This window comes from Dendropsophus ebraccatus, chromosome 12 (assembly GCF_027789765.1).
Source record: "Dendropsophus ebraccatus isolate aDenEbr1 chromosome 12, aDenEbr1.pat, whole genome shotgun sequence".
In the NCBI taxonomy this organism is placed as follows: domain Eukaryota; kingdom Metazoa; phylum Chordata; class Amphibia; order Anura; family Hylidae; genus Dendropsophus; species Dendropsophus ebraccatus.
Genome location: NC_091465.1, coordinates 53,099,161 through 53,122,888, shown reverse-complemented (window position 1 = coordinate 53,122,888; position 23,728 = coordinate 53,099,161). Strand labels below are relative to the sequence as shown.

The window sequence follows — 23,728 nt, the reverse complement described above, 5'->3', positions numbered from 1 at the left end:
CGTAAAATCTCTTTCATAGCTTTCACTCGAGGACACAGGTATTGTAAGCACAGGCTGCTGCCACTAGAAGGCCGGAAATAGGAAAAGCAAGAGAACAGGATGCCAGATCACAGCAGCAATGGTAAGAATGTACTACTGTGTGATTTGTAAATTGAAAGCCTGGATATATGTATATCCGTGCTGCTGGTTTCCCTTTATCGGGGATGACGATAAATTTTAAAGAGTGCTCTAAACAGATGATCAGCTGAGGACTGGGCGTTTTGTCTCACTTCGGCTGATTAATGTCACTTTTACACGGGCCAATTATTATTTTTTGGCCAATAGCCAGTGTAAAAGTCCCTTAAGAATGGAATAAGGAAATCAGCCTTTTAGCAGATTACACCTACCCAATGGCACACAACTAATTACATAGTTTATACGGTTGAAAAAAGACACATGTCCAGCAAGTTCAACCAAGGAACGTTCCAATCGAAAAACTAAAAAAAAAAAAAAAATCCTGCATGCCCACCATCAATCTAAAAACAAGGAGGAAAGGATGGGTGCTGCTTCCCCCCAATAAAGACTACAAGAGGAATTTTACTGTAAAGAAAATCGAATCCTCTTTTCCCAGGTGTCTTTTTGGGGAGGGGTGGGGAGACTTGCTCCAGGTTTCCCCTTAATGGTTTACATACGTCATCAAGGTGGCATTGCCCATTTCAACACATTGAGGAGGCCCTGAAGGTTGGTCCGCTAGTTTGGAAGCGACAGGGAAGAACCACAAACTGAAAATAGGCTGAGAAAGCACTGGTGTGGGGGAAAGATGGGGATGTGGAGGTAGGCATTCTGAATGTTCACAGAGTAAAGAAATGTGTCTTACTCCATGGACATGATCACTGAATGCTAGGACCCCATCAGGAAATGTGAAATTCTGACATGCTGATTTAGGAACTTCAAGTCCAGGATTAAACCAAACTCGGGAGAGATTAATCAAACTGGTGTAAACTAGAGTTGTCTTAGTTGCCCCTAGCAACCAATCAGATTCACTTTTGATTTCTCACAAATTCTTAGAAAAATGAAAGGTGGAATCTGACCGGTTGCTAGGCCGGAATAACCTGAAATTACCCAGCTTTCCTAGGCGAACACTAGGTGCTCAAAACTTGGCTGCTTACCTCCCTGAGGGATTCCATGAAACCTGTTGCCAGAGAAGGGGAACAGGGAGGACAGGACAGAAAGAAACAATATGCTTCACCCCTAACACTGGTTAGGGGGTTACCACCCTCTAGCCAATGATCAAGTGACTCTGAACCCACACCTGCCCACCCCAAACCGCTTGTATCTTCAGATAGCTGCTTTTAATCCAAGATCTGTCCTGGGGTCCGTTCAACAGGTGATGCAGTTATAGTCCTAAAAAACTACTTTTAAACTTGCAGCCCTGTGCCAAACTGGGGTGGCCTAGAGTATTTGTGCCCTAACTTTGCACCACCCCTCCGTCCCTCCTCATCATTAGGAATGCCACTTGCAGGATTTTTCCAATTCCTGTGCAGTGAACGCTGCACAGGTGCCTTAACGAACCAGCCCATGTGCAATGTTCTCACAGCTGATGAATAGGAGACAATCTGCCTGGAGCATTCCTAATGATGAAGAGAGCGGGGAGGAGGGACAGAGAGGTTGTGCCAGCCTAATGCACAGACACTCTAGGCCACGCCAGTTTGGCACAGGGCTGCAAGTTTAAAAGTTGTATTTTAGGACAATAATTGCATCACCTGTCGAATGGACCCCAGGACAGATCTTGGATTAAACGCACAGATTGTAGGTACAGAGTCGCTTTCAGGATGATGCATAGAAAAAAAGTTGTTTCTTTCAGTCCTGCCCACTCCTCTTCTCTGGCAACAAGTTTTGAGGAGTCTCCCAGGGAAGTTTGCATCCGAGGTTGAGCAGCTAGTGTTCGTCTAGGAAGGCTGGGTAAATTTCAGCATCTGGGAAAGCTAGGTGATGCAGGAAAAAAACTTCAAGGGAGAAAACCCGAGAGAATAAAGGGAGACCTATACAGAGCCTTCAGAGAGAACGTGCAGGGGAAAGATTGTGCGGCTGCTGAGGGGCCCGAGCTGTCATTTGTCACGAAGGAGCCCATAGCTGGGGGGGGGGGAATTGAGGAATCAAAGGCTTGCAGAACAGTAATCAGCAGCTGATGTCCTCAGTCGCTTTCGTTATAATCACTAACCCAGCCCATGGATGAGAGGGAGCACACATGATCCCCGACGCAGAGGGTGGGGGACAGGAGGAAGTGCATGTCAGAGTGGGCTACATCAATGTTTGACTGTCAGAAAAATGAACATACAAAAAACAAAAAAAAAAAAACCCTGGTAAGAAATCAGTTACCATGAGGTACATGAAGAGGGTATAATACAAATGTTTGAAAAAGGCTCAGTATTAAATGCAGCAATATTTCTCCTTAAAATAGTGCATTTACATACCAATTCTTCATAAATAAAATCTGAAAATTCTCTCTCTACATTTTTTTAACTTCTCCTATAACTTCAGTCTTAAGTCTCACCTATCATCATATGAATATTTTCTGATTCCAGACCATTCAAAAACTTCCTGCGCAAATTAATCCCTTCAAAGTCCACAACAACTCTTCTCAAAACCTCAAAATTGTTATCAGCTACAACCTGTAAAGAAAAGCAGAGAGAGTTTGTATTTAGGGAAAGAACACAATGGGCTAGTGGTGATTGTACATTGAATGTAAAAAGTCACAATAATTTCTGTGAATTTCTGAAAGGCCTTGTATAGTTAAAACTTTAAATCTGTAACTCCTCACATTCAAAAAAATAACTTTTTTTTTTCCGGGACCAATAAGCCTTTTTTAAGGACTTCATTATATCATAAAACACTTGTTCACTTTGTTCATTTTACAAAAAAAAAAATGATATGTTATATTTAATCTGTAGGTCAGTACGATTACAGCAATAGGCAATTTAAATACTATTTGTTAAAAACTTACAAAAATTGAACCTCCTTAGGAAAAAAAAACATGGTTTTGAATCGCTATATTCTGGCTTCTATAACCTTGTTGAGGTTTTTTTTTTGTCTATGATGTATGAGGGCCTATTTTCTTCACTATGATCTTTAGCTTTTTAACAGTACCAGGGTGGATGGGACATTATATTTGCTTTTTATTCCCCTTTATCTGATAGATATGACCAAAATATCCAATTGTGGCATTTGGTATACTTTTTTTGTTCACACCAATCACTGTACGGGATTCAATAAAAGGTTTATTGTAATAATTTACACAATTATGCACATGACTATATCAAACACATTGTGTGTGTGTGTTGTGTGTGTGTTTTTTTTTATTTGAAAATTGGGAAAAGGAGCGTGATCTAAACTTTTAATAGGGAAGGAGTTTTATTTGTACTTCTGTATTTCAAAGCTCCCCCACCCCAACCTGGGCTTGTTATTCCCTATTTACTGTATAGGGTATAAGCTGATCGTTGGGAGTACCGACCACCTGGACTCCCATTGATCCAGAAAACGAAAGCACAATTGCTTTGCAATGAATGTTGTGCTCAGCATACCTGCTCTGCCTCCACAGCCAGGGGGACCCCCAGTGAACAGCTTGTTATATCATAGGATAAGGAACAACAAGTCACGGTGGAAGTAACCCTTTATCATCAAAATTATGTCTGAGTATTGAAGCAATACTACAAGGGCATGTATTATAGTTGCCTGATAATAGCCTTAAGATTGATTCACATATTGCATAGCTGTTTCAGAGGTCCAAGAAGCACAACTATGCATGGAAAAGCTGTTACTGTGTTAATTGCCCTACCATCTGAAGCTGCACTGCCATGACAAACTGAGTTTGATTGCAACATCTGTCACTCTATTCTTTTTTTCTTGACAGTTATGGCATCTCAAGTGAGTAGAAAATTCTCTCAAATTGTTTTGTAGCCCAGCGACTGTCTGGTTAACACAAGAACATACTCACTTCCCCCTTGATCAGGTCTCTGTGTTTCTGGCAGTAAACTTTCTTATCCTCTAGAAACACACAGTTCTTAATCCTTGAGCACATGAAGTGGTAATTACTTGTGCATGAAGTCAGGCAGCAACCAACGGTAGCCCCTAACTTTTGGCAATGCTCGCACCTCTGAAAAGAGAAACAGAATACAAATATGATGACACCATAAATGAACTGCAAGGTTAACATGTCTTAGGGTGCCTTTACACAGAGAGATTTATCTGACAGATGTTTGAAGCCGAAGCCAGGAACAGACAACAGGTCACTGAAGAAAGATCGAGATTTGTCCTCTTTTGAAATCCATTCCTGGCTTTGGCTTAAAAATCTGTCAGTTAAAGCGTAACTGTCATTTCAGGGTCATTTTTCTGAAAACATTAAATATCAACAGTACAAGCGATTTTAAGAAACTCTGTAATAGGTTTTATGTACTATAAGAGTTTCCTTCTAGACTGAAAAAGCAATCTCCCAGCCTCCCCCCTCACATCAGATGAAGCAGGATTTCTGCCTCCATTATGTGGCTATGGAGAGGGGAGGGGCTGAGAGGAGTGACTGAGCACGGAGGATTTCTGCACAGCACAACACCCTGCAATCTTCTCTCAGTAAGTTCATAGATAAGCACTGACCTTTCTGACCCCTGAATTTAGCGTTTTAGGTGCCCAGACAGTCTACAAACAGCTGACCTTCCTGTCACCTCTTCCTGCTCCCTCATCTTCCTCAGCCCCCCCTTCATAGGCTTACAATGGAGAGAGCAGAGCCCGTCTTCACTGGCTTCTCTGTAATGAAGACGTGTTTGCCTGATAATGCACAGATAAGAAGTCAGGGGGGGAGGCTGGGAGATTGCTTCTTGAGTACAGAAGGAGGCTTTTTTGGCTGATGAAACCTATTACAGTGTTTCTTAAAATCGCTTATACTACTGATTTCTGCAATAAAAAAACCATGACCGTTACGCTTTAAATCAGTTGTGCTGATAAATAGGTTCTTTTCTAGGAGGTACAATCTATAAACATATTGTGCTCCCATCTTTTCTATTTGTAACCTTACCAATTGCTTCCCTCTGATCACTGCCATATGCACATTTTTAAGTGAACCATCATCCTCCTCAAACACCTCTGCTGACCACAAAGCACAGTTAATGTGTGTCCACTCATCTTGACCAATGTACAGAAGACGTCCAGCATCCTGTAACGAAGTAAGGAGTTGAAACTAAATTATATATATATATATATATATATATATATATATATATATATATATATATATATATATATATATATATATATATAATATATACACACACACACACATATACGCACCAACATACATACATACATACATACACTAAACAAAGTAGGAAATTAAAATTACATTGGTACAGATAAGCTAATGTTTTACATATTACATTTAAAAAGCTCTGCAGCGGATCAAAAATAATAATCACATCGTAACAAGGACCTGTCACTACATGAACTGCTGGGAAAACCTAAACGCTGCTGTCACCTGGTTTTCAGCGATCCTAGTCTGACATTCGTAGCAACAGACCCCCCCCCCCCCCCCCCCAAATTCTGTAGCTTTAAAATACGGAAAGCAGCATGTGAGGCCAATTTGTCAAAGACTGCATGTTATTCCCACCTGTAGTTAACTGCTGGCTTTGGCACGATGGCTAGCCAGCAGTTTATTTACACAATGGGTGAAGGGTCTGATCTACGACTGCAGGATCGGCATTGCCGGAAACTAGGAGGCATAGCCAGGTACACAAGGCTCCTGGTTTCTGGCAAATCACAATTGCCACACTCTGTTCTGCTACCTCAATGTTTGACTACCAGAAAAAGGAACATGCAATGTACACACAGATAATAAACTGCCTTTATTGCCTGGCATCTTAAATACTTACATTGGTGTTGTCATCGCCATACTTCAGACAAAGGGCACACTGACGATTATCCTCCACACCAGGCGGAGGCAGCAGATCTGCATTCTCTTCCCTGCTATGATCTGTTATTAAGAAATTTATTTTAATTTAAAAACTGTCATATGGGAAGTCAGACCATAATCATTAATTATTTTTATAGAAAAGTGAGAATGGGAGATATCTTAAGGAAAAAAAAAACACTTTTTAGTACTAACTATAAAATCTCTTTCTTGTTTGACTAATTGGGGGACTCAGCACCACGGGTATTGACACTTTGGAAGTACAACTAGGAAGATGAAAAAATAATGGCACTGCCTAGGCAGGCTATACCTAAAGCCTAAACCTAGGAAAAGAGTAAAGTATTGTGCAAAAAAGGAGTAGAAGAATGCTTGCAAAGCACAAATAAAATATAACTTCATCCCAGAGGAAAAATTAACATTGGATCAGAGCAAGGAACCAAGGGTGGAACCTGTGTCGCCCCACTGAATCAAATTAAAAAAAATATTTTACAGTGAATACTAAAAATCCAGTTTTCTTGTGAATTGAATAGGGGTACAAAGCAGCGCGGGATGTCCCAAACAGTCCCTAAGGGCAAGGAAAAAAAGGAAAAGGAGAACTACCATGCAATCTGCAGAACCTTGTGGCCCAGGCACAAGGAAACCAAGATGTGGACCTGGTAAGGCTAGGTTCACACTGCGTTTTCAGCATCCGTTTAACGCATCCGTTTTTTTGCAAAAAACGCATGAAAAACGGATTGCAAAAAACGGATTCATTTGTGTGCATCCGTTTTTCCATTGACTTCCATTATAAAAAAAACGGATCCGTTTTTTTTGACGGACCAAAACGGACCAAAAAACGTTGCTGACCCTATTTTTCTGGACGTTAAAAAAAAACGGATCCGTTAAACGGATGCTGAAAACGCAGTGTGAACCTAGCCTAACAGAGAATGTATGCACAGAGGCTGAAGTCACAAACTTGCAGATAGCTGTGACCTGATGGCAGACTGCCCAGATTGGGCCAGGAGCCCTCCCTTAGATCAATAGGCCTTCACAACTGGAGACCTTATTGTGGCTGATTGGAGGACTGGGTGATATTGGCCTAAATAAATATTGCGGTTAATCGTACATGAAGCTGCAGTAACGATAATTGAACGATAATTATGACACACCTTTTTTTGCAAGCCACACCCACTTGGCCGTGCCAAACTGACGATATTTTGTTTCAATAAAGTAAAAAAAAACAACTCACTGAGCAGAAACACAAAGCTGGGCCATTTAGTTTACAGTCATTATTAGGGGGTCTTAGCAGAGACCTGGACGTGTATATAAAATACAGCTATGTGCACACTACAGGATGTGTATATACAGCTATACAGCTATGTACACACTACAGAACATGTATACACAGTTATAAAGCCACTACAGGACGTGTATATAGAGGTATATAGCTATGTAGTACACAACTGTATACTTCTATTTGCATGTCCTGTATTGTGGACATAGCTGTATACCTACATGTACACGTCCTGTAGTGGCTGTATACCTATATGTACTCGTCCTGCAGTGTGTACATTGCTGCATACCTACATGTAAATGTCATATATTGTGTACATAGCTGTATACCTGTATATACACGTCATGTAGTGTGTACATAGCTGTATACATGTATATACACGTCATGTAGTGTGTACATAGCTGTATACCTGTATATACATGTCATGTAGTGTGTACATAGCTGTATACCTGTATATACACGTCATGTAGTGTGTACATACTATGTACACACGACAGGACATGGATTTACAGGTATAAAGCCATGTACACACTACAGCTGTAGGTGCCGTGCAGACTAGGAAAGCTGGGTGACAACCCCTGTAGGTGCAAGATGTGACTGAGGAAAATATTTCCCCTCAGAGGTGTCATCAGTTTTTATACTGGAAAGTGACTGGTTGGTGTACCTCACACACTGCGCCATATTGTAGTGTATGCACTGCATTACAATTCTTTATTATCAGGTACTGCTATAAGACGGACACTCCCATTGACACACACACTGAGGCTATGTTCACATTGGTGTCACATTCCATTTACACAGAAATAAAATGTGCAACCCAACAGCCCCCATTTATGTCATTGGGGTTTACCAGGTGCAGGTGGTGTCCATGTGTGGCTGGATCCTGCACTACTCTCATTGAAAACCTGGACACAGGTGTGAACAGAGCCTTAGTGAGTCAGATAATCACAAGAGTACAATAAGGTGACCAGATCACAAGGGCTTCTGTTCATATCCCATGTAAATAAAGCTCCAGATCCTGCTAGATTTTAGTGCTATCCCCAGTATGCCATGTGACAGGGATGATAAAGTTGCCCTTAAAAAGAGCCCTTCCAATACACACTTAATGGATCCATGACGAAAATAAACGTCATGGGTCATTATAGGGTTACGTTTTTCTTAAAGGGGCGCTCTGGATGTCACTGTTAAAGGGGCACTCTTTTCAAGCACTATGGGGAAATTTATCAAGGGCTTTCTGCCTATTTTTTTGGTGAATAATTGGATTTTTCACCCATTTTTGGTCTAAGTTCTATTAATGAACCAGTATTCAATGGGTGAACATTGTTTAGATATAATTTTTTTTTTTTTAAATCTGCCTGTTTTGAGTATTCAAAAGTTTCCATAATCTGGGATTAGCGCCCAATTTATCATTTGCAACTTTTTAAACAGTCACACAAACTGGTGCAGGCCTACCTACCTACAGGTCAGTACCAGGTGAATATGCTTGCGCAAATTTGCGACTTTTAACTTAGATACATTCACTATGTCAATGCCACATTTTAATGAATCAGTCACAAAGTTATTGGAACAAAATATACACCAACGCCCATTAAAACAGTTGCTCACATTAGACTCCTAATGCCCCTATTCCACAGGTCGTTTAGAGGAGCAAACGAGTGCTCTCAGCGCTCGTTTGCTCCTCGTTCCCCGCTCGCTGCCGCCGCTATTCAACGTGGCTGCAGCGAGCGGGTGAGTGCGGGAGGGGGAGGCGGGGAGCTGCGGGGGGGCTGCCCGTGGGATCGCTGATCGTCCGGGCAGCCCATATCATATAGCAGCCTCTGCTGCCGATGCTCCTATTCAACGGAGCGACGGCAGCAGATCGCTGCTATATCAGTCGCTTGTTTTTCAACATGTTGAAAAACAAGCGACTGCAACGATCAGCCGACATGAACGATGTCGGCTGATCGTTGCACTCTATTCCACCGGACTCAAGGAGGTATCTCTGGAATCTGGAGAGATGATTTAAGAGACACTGTCAGTAGGTTTAAGCTGCCCTATTTAGGGTAGCATAAACTTGTGACAGAGAAGCTAAAAAGAATTATGTATCACTTACATTGCTCTGTGCAGATGAATTGGAGATAGCCTCCTAAATAAAAAGGACAGTAAGTAGTCCTCTCCATTACGTGAGTGTGCTCAGTAGTGCTGTAAATTTATGAGCACCAGCAAACTCTGCCCACCAGCTGCTGATTGGCAGTAATCAGCAGCTGAAGGGTAGAGGGAGTGGTGCGACACAAATCCTATTCTCCTGCATATTAGGTGAACAGCTAAACAGAATTATGTTAATAATACAATGTTCTGTTTAGCATTTCTTTCACTAGTTTATGCTGCCCTTATTTAATGACACAGACACCCTCATAGGTCCATTTGCATACTCGCCCCCTTAGCTTTGTTTCCTGCCCACTGTTGTCATTACTATTGCACGGTAAACACAGGACTATTTTTTACACTGATTTTGCATCAAATCATCCAAATATGTATTCCATACTAGCTGATGATGTAGCAGAGCTGACGTGTGCATGGTGTAGCTATAAGCTCCATAATGGGCATCTGTATATCGGGGGTGGGGAGTGTAGTGTAGGTTTAGATCTCGGCTTGTGTAGAGGATTTCTCCTCAGAATAGGACATTAAGCCTTGCTGTCAGGGATTTAGCTTAGGGATCAGAAAAAATGTATATAGCCTGGAGGGATAGTATGGTAGACATTGTGGCCCCTAGAAGGTCCACTAGGTACCTTCAGGAGCTGTGGTCCATATGCAGGGGTAGTGCAAAGCAGGTAGAGTCCACCTCTTGTGCACACTAAGCTAACACTGTACAGGCCAGTGTTGGAATGAGAGAGGTATATAGCCTGTATATGCAGAGCCAACACTTTTTTTTTTATACCTACTGTCATCTACTAGTGGCAAGTGCCTATACCCATAGTGTCCACCAATACAATTCACAAGGAATATTAAAACAAAAGTTTACTAAACATTAGAACTCACACACAAAAGAGAAACATTCAGACTGATTATTGCTTCCTGTCATATGACTGAACTGTCTCAAAATATAATATTCCCATAGCTCCCATTAACAAAACGTGCCATGAGACTTTCGTCTTAAGGGTAACATCTTTAAAGCGCATCTGTCATTTCAAGAATTTTTTTTAAAACCTACATGGTTATGTTTACTTAGGTTTTTAAAGTGGTGGAAATACTTTATTGCTCACAGTGTTATTGCTGAGCCCTCTTACACAGTGCACAGCTATTTCTCATTCTTTACATTACAGGGGGACAGAGCCTGCTAACCTGATTGCCATTAAAACTCACACAACTTCTTGCGTTCTTGCACTTGTGCAGCCAATAACAGCATAGCACTTTCACCTGCAGTATGCTAGGCCGAGTACTGAACAGAGTAATGCTCTGCTAAAGAAGAGGTCACTGATGCACTGGCTTTGCACAGTGCTATGTGATCAGAAAATAAAACAGCAAAGCAAAGAGAAGGTTACATTGAGCACTGATCTGCAACTGCTTTTAGTTCAAGGGGGAAACCCTGATCTAACTTCATGGACAGTGCAGTGCAGACAGTGAATGGAGAAAGCCTCAGCTTGCAAGCACACAGCCCAGGATCTCTCTCTACGGCACATGACACAACCTAGGCCCCACTCACACTATGTCCTGTCTCGCTGTCTGTTACTTAACACAGATTTCACCTAACAGGCAGTGAACAGCAGACAGCATGGAAGTGTGACACAGAGTGGCCAAAACTGTTTTTAAGGGGTAAGGAGTCATTTTGGTAAATTAAATGATGACAGATGACATTAAATAAAGGAATCTTGTTTTAAAGTGACACTGTCATCTCCTTTTTGCATTCTGACATCTCTACACAGGTGTAAAGGATAAATTTAGCGGTTTTCATACCTTATTTTATATCATACGTCATGGTGCTTGTTCAAGTAAAAAGTCATCTTTTATCAGCTGCAGATTGTGTTAAGTGGGCGGGGCCTCACGGCAATAGCACCACTTAGCCCCGCCCACAACGTCCCTCGCTGGCTATTGGAACAGGCTGGCTGAAAGGTCTAGACCCCACCCCCTTGAGGGCGACCATTCAATGGGTGTCAAGGGGGCGGGCCACATGTGCCATTGTGGGCGGGGCTAAATAGCGCTAATGCCGCGAGGCCACACCCACTTAATACAATCTGCAGTTGACAAAAGGACACTTTTTACTTGAACAAGCACCATGACGTCTGATATGAAATAAGGTATAAAAAAACGCTAAATTTAACCATTACACCTGTGTAGAGATGTCAGAATGCACAAAGGAGGTGACAGTGTCACTTTAAACAGTGGCCATATAAGTCTCTCAAACCATAGCTTTTATATTTTACTATGAAATAGCATACAGCCTACAAACCTGTTACTGGTGGCATTGACTGTGTGGGTGGTGGGGACTCCGGATCACCGAGAGATTTAGGCTTGGGAGCAGGAATAATTTTCTTCATTAGAGGTGGCTGGACCGCCAGGCTATTTTCTCTCTCTTGCCATTGGGCATAGTTGTGGTCCAAGGATGGTGGCAGTACGGCATTTGGTAACATGCTGCTACTGAGGGAAAAGAATGACAAAGCATTATTATCATAACCATGATAAAGCACTTTAAGATTACTAATAGTAAGTAAATACAGTAAGTAAAGTAAATACAAAGTATCCCTTGGTATTTGCATGTTGTCATTATATTGTATGTAATTATCTATATATCAATTGAAAGATGAGCCAATCCATGAAATTTTACCTAAACAATTTGGAAAACTATTTTTTTTAGTAAGTGAGACCTATTTGTTCTGTTATAGATAATGGTGTACAAAGCGCTCACACACAGTACAGAACGTTAGATTTTGTTACTTTATTACAGGACTGTGTTTGCAACATTTAGGGTGCGTTCACACCTACAGGATCTGCAGCAGATTTGATGTTGTGTTCAGTTATTTAAATAAAATCTGCTGCAGAAAATCTGCTGCAGATCCTGTAGGTGTGAACGCACCATTAAGGAAAAAAAAATTGTACCACATTCTTAATATTTTATGAATAAAAACAAGTACACTTACTTGCTAGCAACCTTATTTGGTTCCCAAAATCTGGACTTCTTTACACTGAACCATGGAAAAACACGCTCCATTTGCTAAGAAGAAAGAAAAACTTAAGTTCAACTGGGTAGCCGACAAGGAATCTATAAAAATCAGCAGCCACAAGCTTCCAACTGAGCACAGGATAAGGACATTCATTGTCATAAATAACACCATGGAATCTGTTTCTAAAAGGTGAACAGGACATGTGGTGGGCGAGATCTAAAGGGCCCCCATAAAATCAATGAATGGCTGTACATATTCCATTGTATAATAGTGGTTTAGTTGCAAGCAGTCAATCAGGGGTTGGTGGATGGGTTGGAGGGTAACAGGACCTCTTTAACCCCTTCAAGACCAAGCCTATTTGCCCCTTAACCCCTTAAGGTCAAAGCCAATTTTCGTTTTTGCGCTTTTGCTTTTTCCATTTTATGTTTAAAAGTCCATAGCGCTTGCATTTTTTCACCTAGAGACTTATATGAGCGCTTATTTTTTGCGAAACCAGTTGTACTTTGTAATGACAGGCATTATTTTTCCATAAAATATGTTGCGAAACCGGAAAAAAAATCATTTGCGCTGTCAAATTGAAAAAAAAAACAACACTAATTTGTTTTGATTTCGGGGAGTTTTGCATTTACGTCGTTCGCCCTATGGTAAAACTGACTTGTTATGCATGTTCCTCAAGTTGTTACGATTACAATGATATGTAACATGTATAACTTTTATATTATGTGATGGCCTGTAAAAAATTCAAACCATTGTTAACAAATATATGTTCCTTTAAATCGCTCCATTCCCAGGCTTATAGCGCTTTTATCCTTTGGTCTATGGGGCTGTGTCAGGTGTCATTTTTTGCGCCATGATGCAATCTTTCTATTGGTACCTTGATTGCGCAAATACGACTTTTTGATCGCTTTTTATTACATTTTTTCTGGATTTGATGCGACCAAAAATGCGCAATTTTGCACTTTGGAATTTTTTTGCACTGACGCCGTTTACCATGCGAGATTAGGAATGTTATTAATTAATATTTCGGGCGATTACGTGCGCGGCAATACCAAATATGTTTATTTATTTATTTATATTTATAAAATGGGAAAAGGAAATGGGAAAACTTATTAGGGGAGGGGATTTTTTATTAATAAAAACATATTTTTACTTTTTTTTTTTTACATAAACTAGAAGCCCCCCTGGGGGGCTTATATATACATAGCACTGATCTCTCATAGAGATCAATGCTGTGTATATACACAGCAAAGATCCATCAGATCGGTCATAGATTGCTATGGCCTGCTGCAGGCCATAGCAATCTGTTGCCGAGTCGGGATCAGCGTCATTCCGACGCTGAGACCCGGGCCGGCCAGAAGAACGGATCTCGAAGAACAGATCCGTCCCACTAGACACCAGGGACGTGCAGTACAAAGCACTTCAATGCAGCTGTCAGGTTTGACAGCTGCATTGAAGTGCTTAATTAGCCGTCGCGGCAACGGGACCCTCGCCGGCTAATAGAGGCACTGCCCGGCTGCAGATTGCAGCGGGGATCGGTGCCGTTTAGAGCGGGGTCCCACCGGGCACCGCGGCACCATCACGTACCAGGTACGTCATGGGACGCTAAGGGGTTAATGACCAGGCTCATTTTTCAATATCTGACCTGTCTCACTTTATGCGCTTATAGCTCAGTGATGCTTTAACGTATGCTAGCGATTCTGAGATTGTTTTTTTCGTCACATATGGCACTTTATATTAGTGGCAAAATTTGGTCACTGCTTTGTGTGTTTTTTTTTTTAAAACATCAAAATATCATGAAAAATTCAAAAAAAAAATTAGCATTTTATTAACTTTGAAATTCTCTGCTTCTAAAAAAAAAAAAGTCGTATCACATAAATAAGTTACTAAGTCACATTACCGATATGTCCTCTTTATTCTGGCTTCATTTCATAAACATATTTTACTTTTTTAGGGTGTTACAGGATTTAGAAACTTATCAGCAAATTACGACATTTTTGTGAAAGTTTCCAAAACTGATTTTTTTAGGGACCAGTTCTTTTTTTAAGTTGATTTAGAAGGCTTGTATACTGGAAACCCCCATAAGTGACCCCATTTTGGAAACTACACACCGTAATTAATCTAGGGGTATAAAGAGCATTTTAACCCTAAAGGGGCTGGAGGAAAGTATTCACCATTAAGCCGTAAAAAAAATGAGAAATTAAAGTTTCTCATTTTCAAAAGGAACATGAGGAAAAAAAAGCACCCCAAAATGTGTAACGCAGTTTCTCTTGAGTACTACAGTACCCCATATGTGGCCGTAAACCACAGTATGGACACACAGCAGGGCTCAGAAAGAAGGGAGCGCCAATTAGCTTTTCCATTGCAGATTTTGCTGAAGAAGTTTCCGAGCGCCAGGTGCGTTTGCAACGCCCCTGTAGTGTCAGCAGAGAGAAAAACCCCCATAAGTCATTTTGTAGAGTGCACCCCTCAAAGAATTCATCTTTGGGTAGGATGAGCATTTTGACCCCACAGGTGTTAGAGGAAAGTATTCAAAATTAGACAGTAAAAATGAAAAACTCGAATTTTTCCAATATGTTCAATTAGTTTGAAATTTCTCGATTTCACGAGGAACAAGAGAAAAAAAAAAAAAGTACCCCAAAATTTGTAACGCAGGTTCTCCTGAGTAAAAAGGTACCTCATATGTGGGCATAAACCACTGCATGGACACAGAAGGCTCAGAAGGAAAGGAGCGCCAATTAGCTTTTTCAATGCAGATTTTGCTGAAGAAGTTTCTGGGCGCCAGGTGCGTTTGCAGAGCCCCTGTACTGTAAGCGGAGTAAAATCTCGCCATAAGTCACCCCATTTTGGAAAGTGCACCCCTCAAAGAATTCATTTTGGGGTGTGGTGAGCATTTTGACCCCACAGGTATTAGAGGAAAGTATTCAAATGAAAAACTCGAATTTTTCCAATAATATGTTCCTTTAGTTTGAAATTTCTCAATTTCACGAGGAACAGGAGAGAAAATTCACCCCAAAATCTGTAACACAGGTTCTCCTGAGTAGAACGATACCCCATATGTGGGCATAAACCACTGTATGGGCACACAGCCGGGCTCAGAAGGGAAGGAGCGCCAATTAGCATTTTCCGTGCAGATTTTTCTGAAGAAGTTTCTGAGCGCCAGGTGCGTTTGCAGCGCCCCTGTAATGTCTACAGAATAGAACCCCCCCAAAAGTCACCCCATTTTGGACAGTACACCCCTCAAAGAATTCATCTTGGGGTAGGATGAGCATTTTGACCCCACAGTTATTAGAGGAAAGTATTCAAAATTGGCCAGTAAAAATGAAAAACTCGAATGTTTCCAATAATATGTTGGTTTAGTTTGAAATTTCTAAATTTCACAAGGAACAGGAGAAAAAAAAATGTACCCCAAAATCTGTAACGCAGGTTCTCCTGAGTACAATGGTACCCCATATGTGGGCATAAACCACTGTATGGACACACAGTGGGGCTCAAAAGGGAAGGAGTGCCAATTTGCTGGAGCAAAACAGCAGCTAGTAATAGTTATTAGAATAGCGCAGTTACTAAAACAAAAAAATAAAAAAAGAGATTACAGGTAATGTGGGGTGGTTACGGACAGTCTGGGGTGGTTATGGGTAATGTGGGGTGGATACGGTCAACATGGGGTGGTTATGGGTAATCTGGGGTGGTTACGGGCAATCTGGAGGGGGTCATTGGCGACGTGGGGCGGTCAGAGGCGACGTGCGGCGGTTGCGTGCAATCTGGGGGGGTTACATGTAATCTGGCATGATTACGGGCAACCTGGGGGGGTTACAGACAATCTAGGATTGTTACGGATAGACTGAAGTGCTTATAGGTAATCTGGAGGTGGTTACCGGCAATCTGTCATGATTACGGGCAACCTGGGGCGGTTAGGGGTAATTTGGGAGTAAACTGCAATTATTACTATAATAAAAAGTGTGTGTTTGTCACTTTTTGTACATTATACATTCATTTTCACTGTATTACTATGATTACTGTGATATTTTCTATCACAGTAATCATAGTTCAGTGACAGAGATCAAATTGGTCTCTGTCACTTAAAATTTTCAGAGATGGCTGGTTCTGACGCGCATGCGCACTTCAGAACCAGCCAGGACGGACCTCCCTGGATCCGGTGAGTATATGGGGAAGGGGGGGGTGACTGGGGGGGTGGGGGATGACTTGGGGGGGGGGGGGGCACAGTATCACTTTTTATCCCGTCACCAATCATTTATGGTGACAGGGGATAAAAATTGCCGGCAGCACATGGTCCAAGCGATCAGCGGTATATAGTATATACCGCTGATCGCTTGTACAGGGACCCCACAGGGGGGTCCCCGATCACTGCCCCATGCTCTCCGCTACCTCCGGTAGCAGAGAGCATGGGGCTTTCATTCATTTTTACTTTTTGATCACTGTGAACAGACTATGTCTGTTCACAGTGATGGCGGCGGCCATCTTGGATCTGATGGCTGCTGCGGGGAGGGGGGGGGTTAGTTACTGGGGCACTAGGGGGGCTGATCTTGGGTCTGATTTTACTTATTTCATCTCCCCCCACCGTGGATTCACAGTGGGGGAAGATGAAATGCAGCGCCAGCATCGGCACTAAGGGGTTAATGAGGGGCGGCTGTGGGATCGCAGCTGATTCTCATTACCTCCGGTGCTGGACTCAGATGAGAGCGGGATCGCTATCTCTGCAGCGATCCCGCTCTCATCACAAAGCCCCCTGAAGTCAGGAACGTATATATACATTTCTACTGCACGGGGTATGTGCAATAGGAACGTATATATACATGTTACTGATGCGAAGGGGTTAATATCATGGACTACTGGGCAAGACACAAGACTACTTACTACATTTAGTGTCGTTAATATCTGCAAAGATATCAGCATAAAAGGTGCATTACACAATGTAAAAATCACACTGTTGTAATCGGCTTCTCGAACTAGTTTATGCTGCCCCTTTTTTTTTTTTTTTTTTTAACATTACAGTAACACATATCAAGTTCCATTTCTGGACCATACATATCAAGTGGTGATATACAGTGTAGAAAACTCATATCCATCACACAGTCTAGATACAAAGGTACATTTGAAGTCTCCACTTGTGACATACAAGTTCCAAACCAGTATCAGAGATGAAATATCAGATCTATAACCTCATATGAACTATACATTAACTTAATGCTCCCAATGAATCAGATAAGATACCTCTACATTACCATTCTGTATATTGGAACAGGCAAACTATATCTGCAACCTCTTAAGCTGAGTAGTGAGCCGAATTGCCGCTTCTCGAAAAAAAATTTTTATTTGGTTTATGTTGCGTAACCTACTTTTGCTATCCCAAACAGATGTTTCAATGTAGTGATTATCATACACATTTGTGGTCTTTATCCAGCCATCGGTAAAAGAGACAACGCTACACGCCATAGGTGTGTGTGTAAAATACGACCTGTGTCCAATATGTAGAGGTATGTGGGGATAGAAGCATTTTCTCACCTTTGTGAAGAAGGATTTTACCATGCTGTTTGCCTTCTTGAGCTCTGGTTGCCCTCCATCTGCGTTTATAGCTGCCTGGATGATCCGCACAATGTCATCGCTCATCTCCAACTACAAATAATAAAATATTAATTACTTAGGGGGATATTAATATACACAGATAAAAGTTGACAATTATCGTCTGTCAGCTAAAATTGAATGGGGAGCGATTGTTCTAGCCAACCAACTCTGACAAACTCTTTAAAAAATAAATAAACGCGCAACCTGCTTTTATCTAGTATATATGGCCACCTTTACTGCCCACTAGAGATGAGCGAACCGGGTTCGAGTCCATCCGAACCCAAACGATCAGCATTTGATTAGCGGGGGCTGCTGAAGTTGGATAAAGCTCTAAGGTTGTCTGGAAAACATGGATACAGCCAATGACTATATCCATGATTTCCACATAGCCTTAGGGCTTTATCCAAGTTCAGCAGCCACCGCTAATCAAATGCCAAAAGTTCGGGTTCGGATGGACTCGAGCATGCTCGAGGTTCGCTCATCTCTACTGCCCACCAATAAAACAACTTTATAAGTACAACAAAGACTGAAGGAGGAAAACAATCTTAAAGTGACTGTACCATCAGGCCCAGGCTGAAGCACTGGAGGCGGGTCGACCCACCCTTAGTGGGAGGAAACCCCCCTGCCCCTCTATGATAGGGTTCCATTGATTCTTATGGAGTCACGTCATGGAGGAGCTGGGGTTTCTTCCCACTAAGGGTCGGTCGGCCCGCCTCCAGTGCTTCAGCCTGGGCCTGGTGGTACAGTCACTTTAATGGGCAAGTTAACCCCATAAGATCTAAGATTTTCGTCTTGATCACAAGGCCAATTTACATTTTTCCCTCCTCAGGCTAGGTTCACACTGCGTTTTTGCAATCTGTTTTTGCAAAAACGGATGAAAAACTGATGAAAAATACGGATACATTTGTGTGCATCCGTTTTGATCCGTTTTTCCATTGACTTCCATTGTAAAAAAGGGATCAAAACGGATCCGTTTTTTTTAACGGGCACAAAAATAGTGTCAGCTACGTTTTTGGGTCCGTAAAAAAAAAAAAAAAAAAAAAAAAAAAAAAAAAACGGATCCGTTTTGATCCTTTTTTTTCTTACAATGGAAGTCAGTGAAAAACGGATCAAAACGGATGCACACAAATGTATCCGTATTTTTCATCCGTTTTTTTTGAAGAAAAAAAAACTGATAAAAAGGGATTGCAAAAACGCAGTGTGAACCCAGCCTCACCAAATAAGAGCTTTTATTTTTCACAATCACAGAGCCAAGAAAGTGCTAGTTTTCCCAGAAACAACTGTACTTTTGTAACGTCGCATTTCAATCTATTATAAAATGTATGATGACACCCCAAAATTTATGGGGTGAAATTTTAAACAAATAAAATGCAATTTTGCTAAAGTTTTGGGGGAACAATATTGTTATAATTTAATAGATGGGACAATTCTGCATGCTACAATCACGCTGTAAGATATATTTTTTATTTTTCTTATATGTTTTATTTGGAAATGGTAAAGGGGTGGATAAAACTTATTGGGGGAGGGGCATTGGCATATTTTTTTTTAATTATTTTTATTTTATTTACATTTTTTAGGTTGCCCTAAGGAACTATTAGATGCATAGCATCGATCTGCATCGAGCATCGATCTGTGATATTCCCATGGAGTCTAGAGACAGACTATGAGAAGATTAACAGTCAGAATACTCATCTGTACTACAACAGTTTTATGTTAAGTACTGGCTTGTTTCAAGTACCATTTGGATTAACAGGTGGCTGAAAGGTGCTAGCTAAACACTGGTATGTATCCAACATATGCAAAAGAAATAAAGCTGCAGTCCAGGATGCGGGCTGTGGCGCTGGAAGACGACACTGGTAGCAGGAGCAAGACGGGGCTGAAGAGCAGCACCGCTGTGGCCGGCAATACGCAGCTACTATGTCGGGTGACGTCACAGTAGCTGCGTTTGGGCAGTGCGTGGGGCAGGGAATACGTGGTGGGGGCAGGCAGCGGGGCTATTTTGGAGCTTGTATGCGGCCGCATGTCAGCAACTATGGCTACGCAAGTCAGTGCAGACGTGTGTCATAGGTACGCCATCAGGGCTATATTCCTGAAGACTGAAGAGTGCGACCTGTTACACACTAGATTAGGCAGGATCATCCAGATGGTCATTGGCAAACTTCAGACTCTGTACAGGCCTTGCTTTTTACTGAAAAAATTTAAATTATACTTGTTTATTCTCTCCCCCTGATGTCCTGCAGTTTTTCGCCCGTGTTCCCCACTCACATGTGACACCTCTGTCTCTGTCTCTTCAGTGACACTCACTGAAGAGACAGGGCAAGAAGAGTCAGCAGTAAGCAGGGAACAAAGGCAAAGGCTGCAGGACAACAGGGGAGAATAGGTAAATATAATCTTTATTATTTTTATCTGACTGAAGTGTCCCTTTAAAAATCCTACAATGTTATTTTCTGGCAATATTAAAATTAAAAATACATTCTGTCTCTCAGAGTTAAGTACCAGAGTGTACCTACAATAAAAATTACAGACCTCTCCATTTTTTCTGGGAGGAAAAACTTGCCAAAATTGGCAGTTTATCAAATACTTATTTTCCCTACTGTATGTACATGTAATCTAAAATATAAAGTGAGCTGGTCAGTGTTGCTAAGCTAATATCATTAACATGTGCATAGGCCTTATTATGCTGGCATGGTGCACATTTACAGTGGATATCCACAAGGGGCAGCTAGAGTAAGGGTAGCTAGGGCGAGGGGGGGAAACAAAGCAGGTATAGTCAAGACTTTTCTATAATACAGGTGCTAACTGCAAAGGAGAAGCCTTTATTGAGGCCCAGGGGAAATGATTATGTAGTCTTAAAGTTTTTGCCTCCACTTAACAGAATTGTGCCTACATTCCCTTTCCATAGACCCATTTTGAACAGACCCCAAAACATAAAATCCTCTAATAGGCCATCACGTATGACTCTCAAATGACGTGGGTGTGGTGTATCCAATCCCACGCAGATGACACTAAGGTGTCTGGAAACCCAGCACTTAAGCACCTGTTTGGTTTTACTAACTTATAACAAAAAAAGCAGGTACATTTGGCCACATACATTCTAACTGCTATAGTTTTAAAAAGGTTGCACTTTATATGTCAGTAATGTCAACCAGGTTGACAAAATGTCATCTTTGACACCCGCTGACGTGGCAATCCCATGGGAAATGTGTAGCATAGTGTATATCACAGAATAGTGTAGCCTATGCCGAGTGGTCATTTCCTGTGGCAACAGCACATCAGCAAATGATGTCCAAAAGTTTAGAGCCAGGAATCAGCAGCCAGAGCGGAGAGGGACAAGAAATTTGTTGTTTCACTGGGGGAACCCGCGGCCTGCAACAAGTCCCCAGTCAAGCGCGTTTGTAGCGAAGATCAGGAGTCATGAAATGAATGACCAGGTATATACATTTGAGGTGCCGGCTCCCCCTGATATGCACACCAAGTCTGCTGCCATGCGTGCTTTGCTCCGTGACTAGAGTATATGAGATGCTGACTGGTTTGGTTTTCAAGTCTGTTCATATGCGCATCACTTCAGGGCCACTGAAATGCCCAGTGTATCAGATGTCCATAGCATGCTCCTTCACTAGGTACACCCCTTGATGACTTCATACCTTCACCTTGTGTAGGAAGATGGGGAATTCCTTTGATGGATTCCCAGTGTGGGATCATGTGATCAGTCACACAAATGTTGTGACATCCATGATTGTTTATTACTATATGGCGGGGCACAGTGGAAGAATTACTACTATATGGAGGGTGCGAGCAGGGGGTCAGACATACAAGGGGCAACTCACATTCCTACTCACTTTACTAGGCATGGCACCAAACAGTAAAATTACTACTGTTTGGGACGCTATAGGTGGGAAGAAAATTGCTGCAAAAAGACAGAGTCTAAGATCTTAGCAGGATCAGAAAGGATGAACTGTAGCTGGAAGAAATCATTATGGTGGTCTGAACCACATGGAAAAGAGAAAAAGTGAATGCCTGCGATCTCATGACCTGTGAGTCAGTAAATGACTTTTTTTTGTATTTTGTGGCACATTTGGTAGGGGTTCCCCAAGGTTGCAAAGGGTAGAAAACACAGTCTTATTCAGACAGCTGAGCTAAAATAACATATTTTAGGATGTGTTTTCCCAAATGTGTTTTATCAATGTAGAGAGTGGGTCCAATCATTTCTTGGGGGGTAGTAGCCCCACTAACTGTGCTCCTAACTGCTTACCGTGAACAGGATTTCAGAATAAACGGCAAGGAGGATTAAGGTAACAAACATACATTTCATCATCAGCGCCCCCAGCACAAAAGCAAGTAATCAGCAGATTAGATCAGTCTAACCTGCTGATAGTTCCCCTTTAAGTTTGAATTTTCTCTAAAGATCTAAAAAGAAGACCTGTGCATTCTTCTTATCTGCCTTTTTAGTATGCATTTCCCATAAAATAATAATTCTGGAGAGGCCGCATGTCATCTTAAAGAAGAAATTGTATATTTATGGTTTGTCTGAAGACATGACATGTCCTTTCCAATTTTAATTAAATATCTAACCGACTGTCAGCAAGGGTCATTCAAGGGTGGTTTTTGCCTGAAAGAGGATTTTTGTGTGTACAAAAGGCTAAACCTGAGGACTTTTACAACGCATTATTAATAAAACTAATCAGTACTATTACAAGAAGGTGTAATCCTTTCTGAACTTACCACAGAGGTGTACCTTCCTAGATCCATCTTCTTTCTTACCCCCTCAAGGTCAAGAGGAGGCTGCTCATCTTGCTTGCCAACCTGAATAAGAACAGGAGGATCAGGACCCTCTGGAGAGCTTCGGGAAGGCATGTTCTCTTCTGGTTCCGGGTTTAAGTCAGGAGGTTTTGCTGACTGAGTACCAAAAAGGACATTGCTTTCTCCAATCCTCATATAGCAACAAACTATATTAATTGTAAACATATGCATGCAAACTGGACAAAGCATGTCTAAAGGCCCCCTGAATGTTCATATGAACACCCTTTCCCAATAATTGGTCTGGGTAAAAAGGCCCAGCAATCAAACAAGCAAAGAGAAAACATTTGTTCATCTGCTGATCGGATGTTTTGTGCAGGCCTTAAAATCATCATCGGCTGCACGTCTCCATGTACAAATAGAGAGATAAGAAATTGACAATGAAGGAATCAAAGGGCCGCACACAAAAGATCCAGCAATTTTTTGTGTAGCTCTGTCTGCACATGATCATGTAAAGGCTCTTTAAAGGAAGTCAGGTGAAGCATGTTAAAGTGTCACTGTTTAAAATTTTTTGGCAGAAATCAATAGTACAGGTGATTTTAAGAAACTTTGTAATTGGGTTATTTAGCCGAAAAATGCATTTTTATAATTAAAAAGCAGTTTGAAGCTCTCCCCCGTGTCTTTGTGGTTCTCTTATGGAGAGGGGAGGGGTTGAGGGAGATGAGGCACCAAAACAGGAAAACAAAGAGTTAATTTACAGCTACATCACTGGGCTATCTCCTCTGAAGTCAGCACTGACCTCTGAATACCGCTTTCACACAGGTCCTGCAGTGTAATCCTTTGTTCTCTGCTGGCAACTAATTTATCTCCTCCCTCATCCTTTCTCCATAGATTACACAGGGCTTAAATGATGTAAAAAAGTCGAGATTTCCTGATAATGAGCAGTGAATGAGAGAGGGGAAGGGGGGGGGGGGGATGTACTGGGGAAAGTCATTTTGAATGCATAGAATGGCATATTTGCCTAATAAACCCAATTACAAAAAGTTTCTTAAAATTGCCTGATTTCTG

At 41.6% G+C, this 23,728-nt stretch overlaps 1 protein-coding gene across 4 annotated transcripts in view; it reads right to left on the bottom strand.

The window, feature by feature from the left end:
* KMT2A (lysine methyltransferase 2A) overlaps window positions 1–23,728 on the bottom strand; it is a 132,810-nt gene that overhangs the window by 27,611 nt on the left and 81,471 nt on the right. For 2 of the 4 annotated variants that reach the window (XM_069948485.1, XM_069948486.1), the window contains exons 16-23: window positions 22,646–22,819; window positions 17,864–17,974; window positions 12,320–12,393; window positions 11,632–11,819; window positions 5,895–5,995; window positions 5,045–5,182; window positions 3,974–4,132; window positions 2,534–2,651 (exon numbers count right to left, since the gene is read on the bottom strand). In XM_069948485.1, coding sequence (XP_069804586.1) covers window positions 2,534–2,651; window positions 3,974–4,132; window positions 5,045–5,182; window positions 5,895–5,995; window positions 11,632–11,819; window positions 12,320–12,393; window positions 17,864–17,974; window positions 22,646–22,819 — 1,063 coding nt within the window. The remainder of the gene's footprint in view (window positions 1–2,533; window positions 2,652–3,973; window positions 4,133–5,044; window positions 5,183–5,894; window positions 5,996–11,631; window positions 11,820–12,319; window positions 12,394–17,863; window positions 17,975–22,645; window positions 22,820–23,728) is intronic. The other 2 variants (XM_069948487.1, XM_069948489.1) reach the window with 2 other exon arrangements.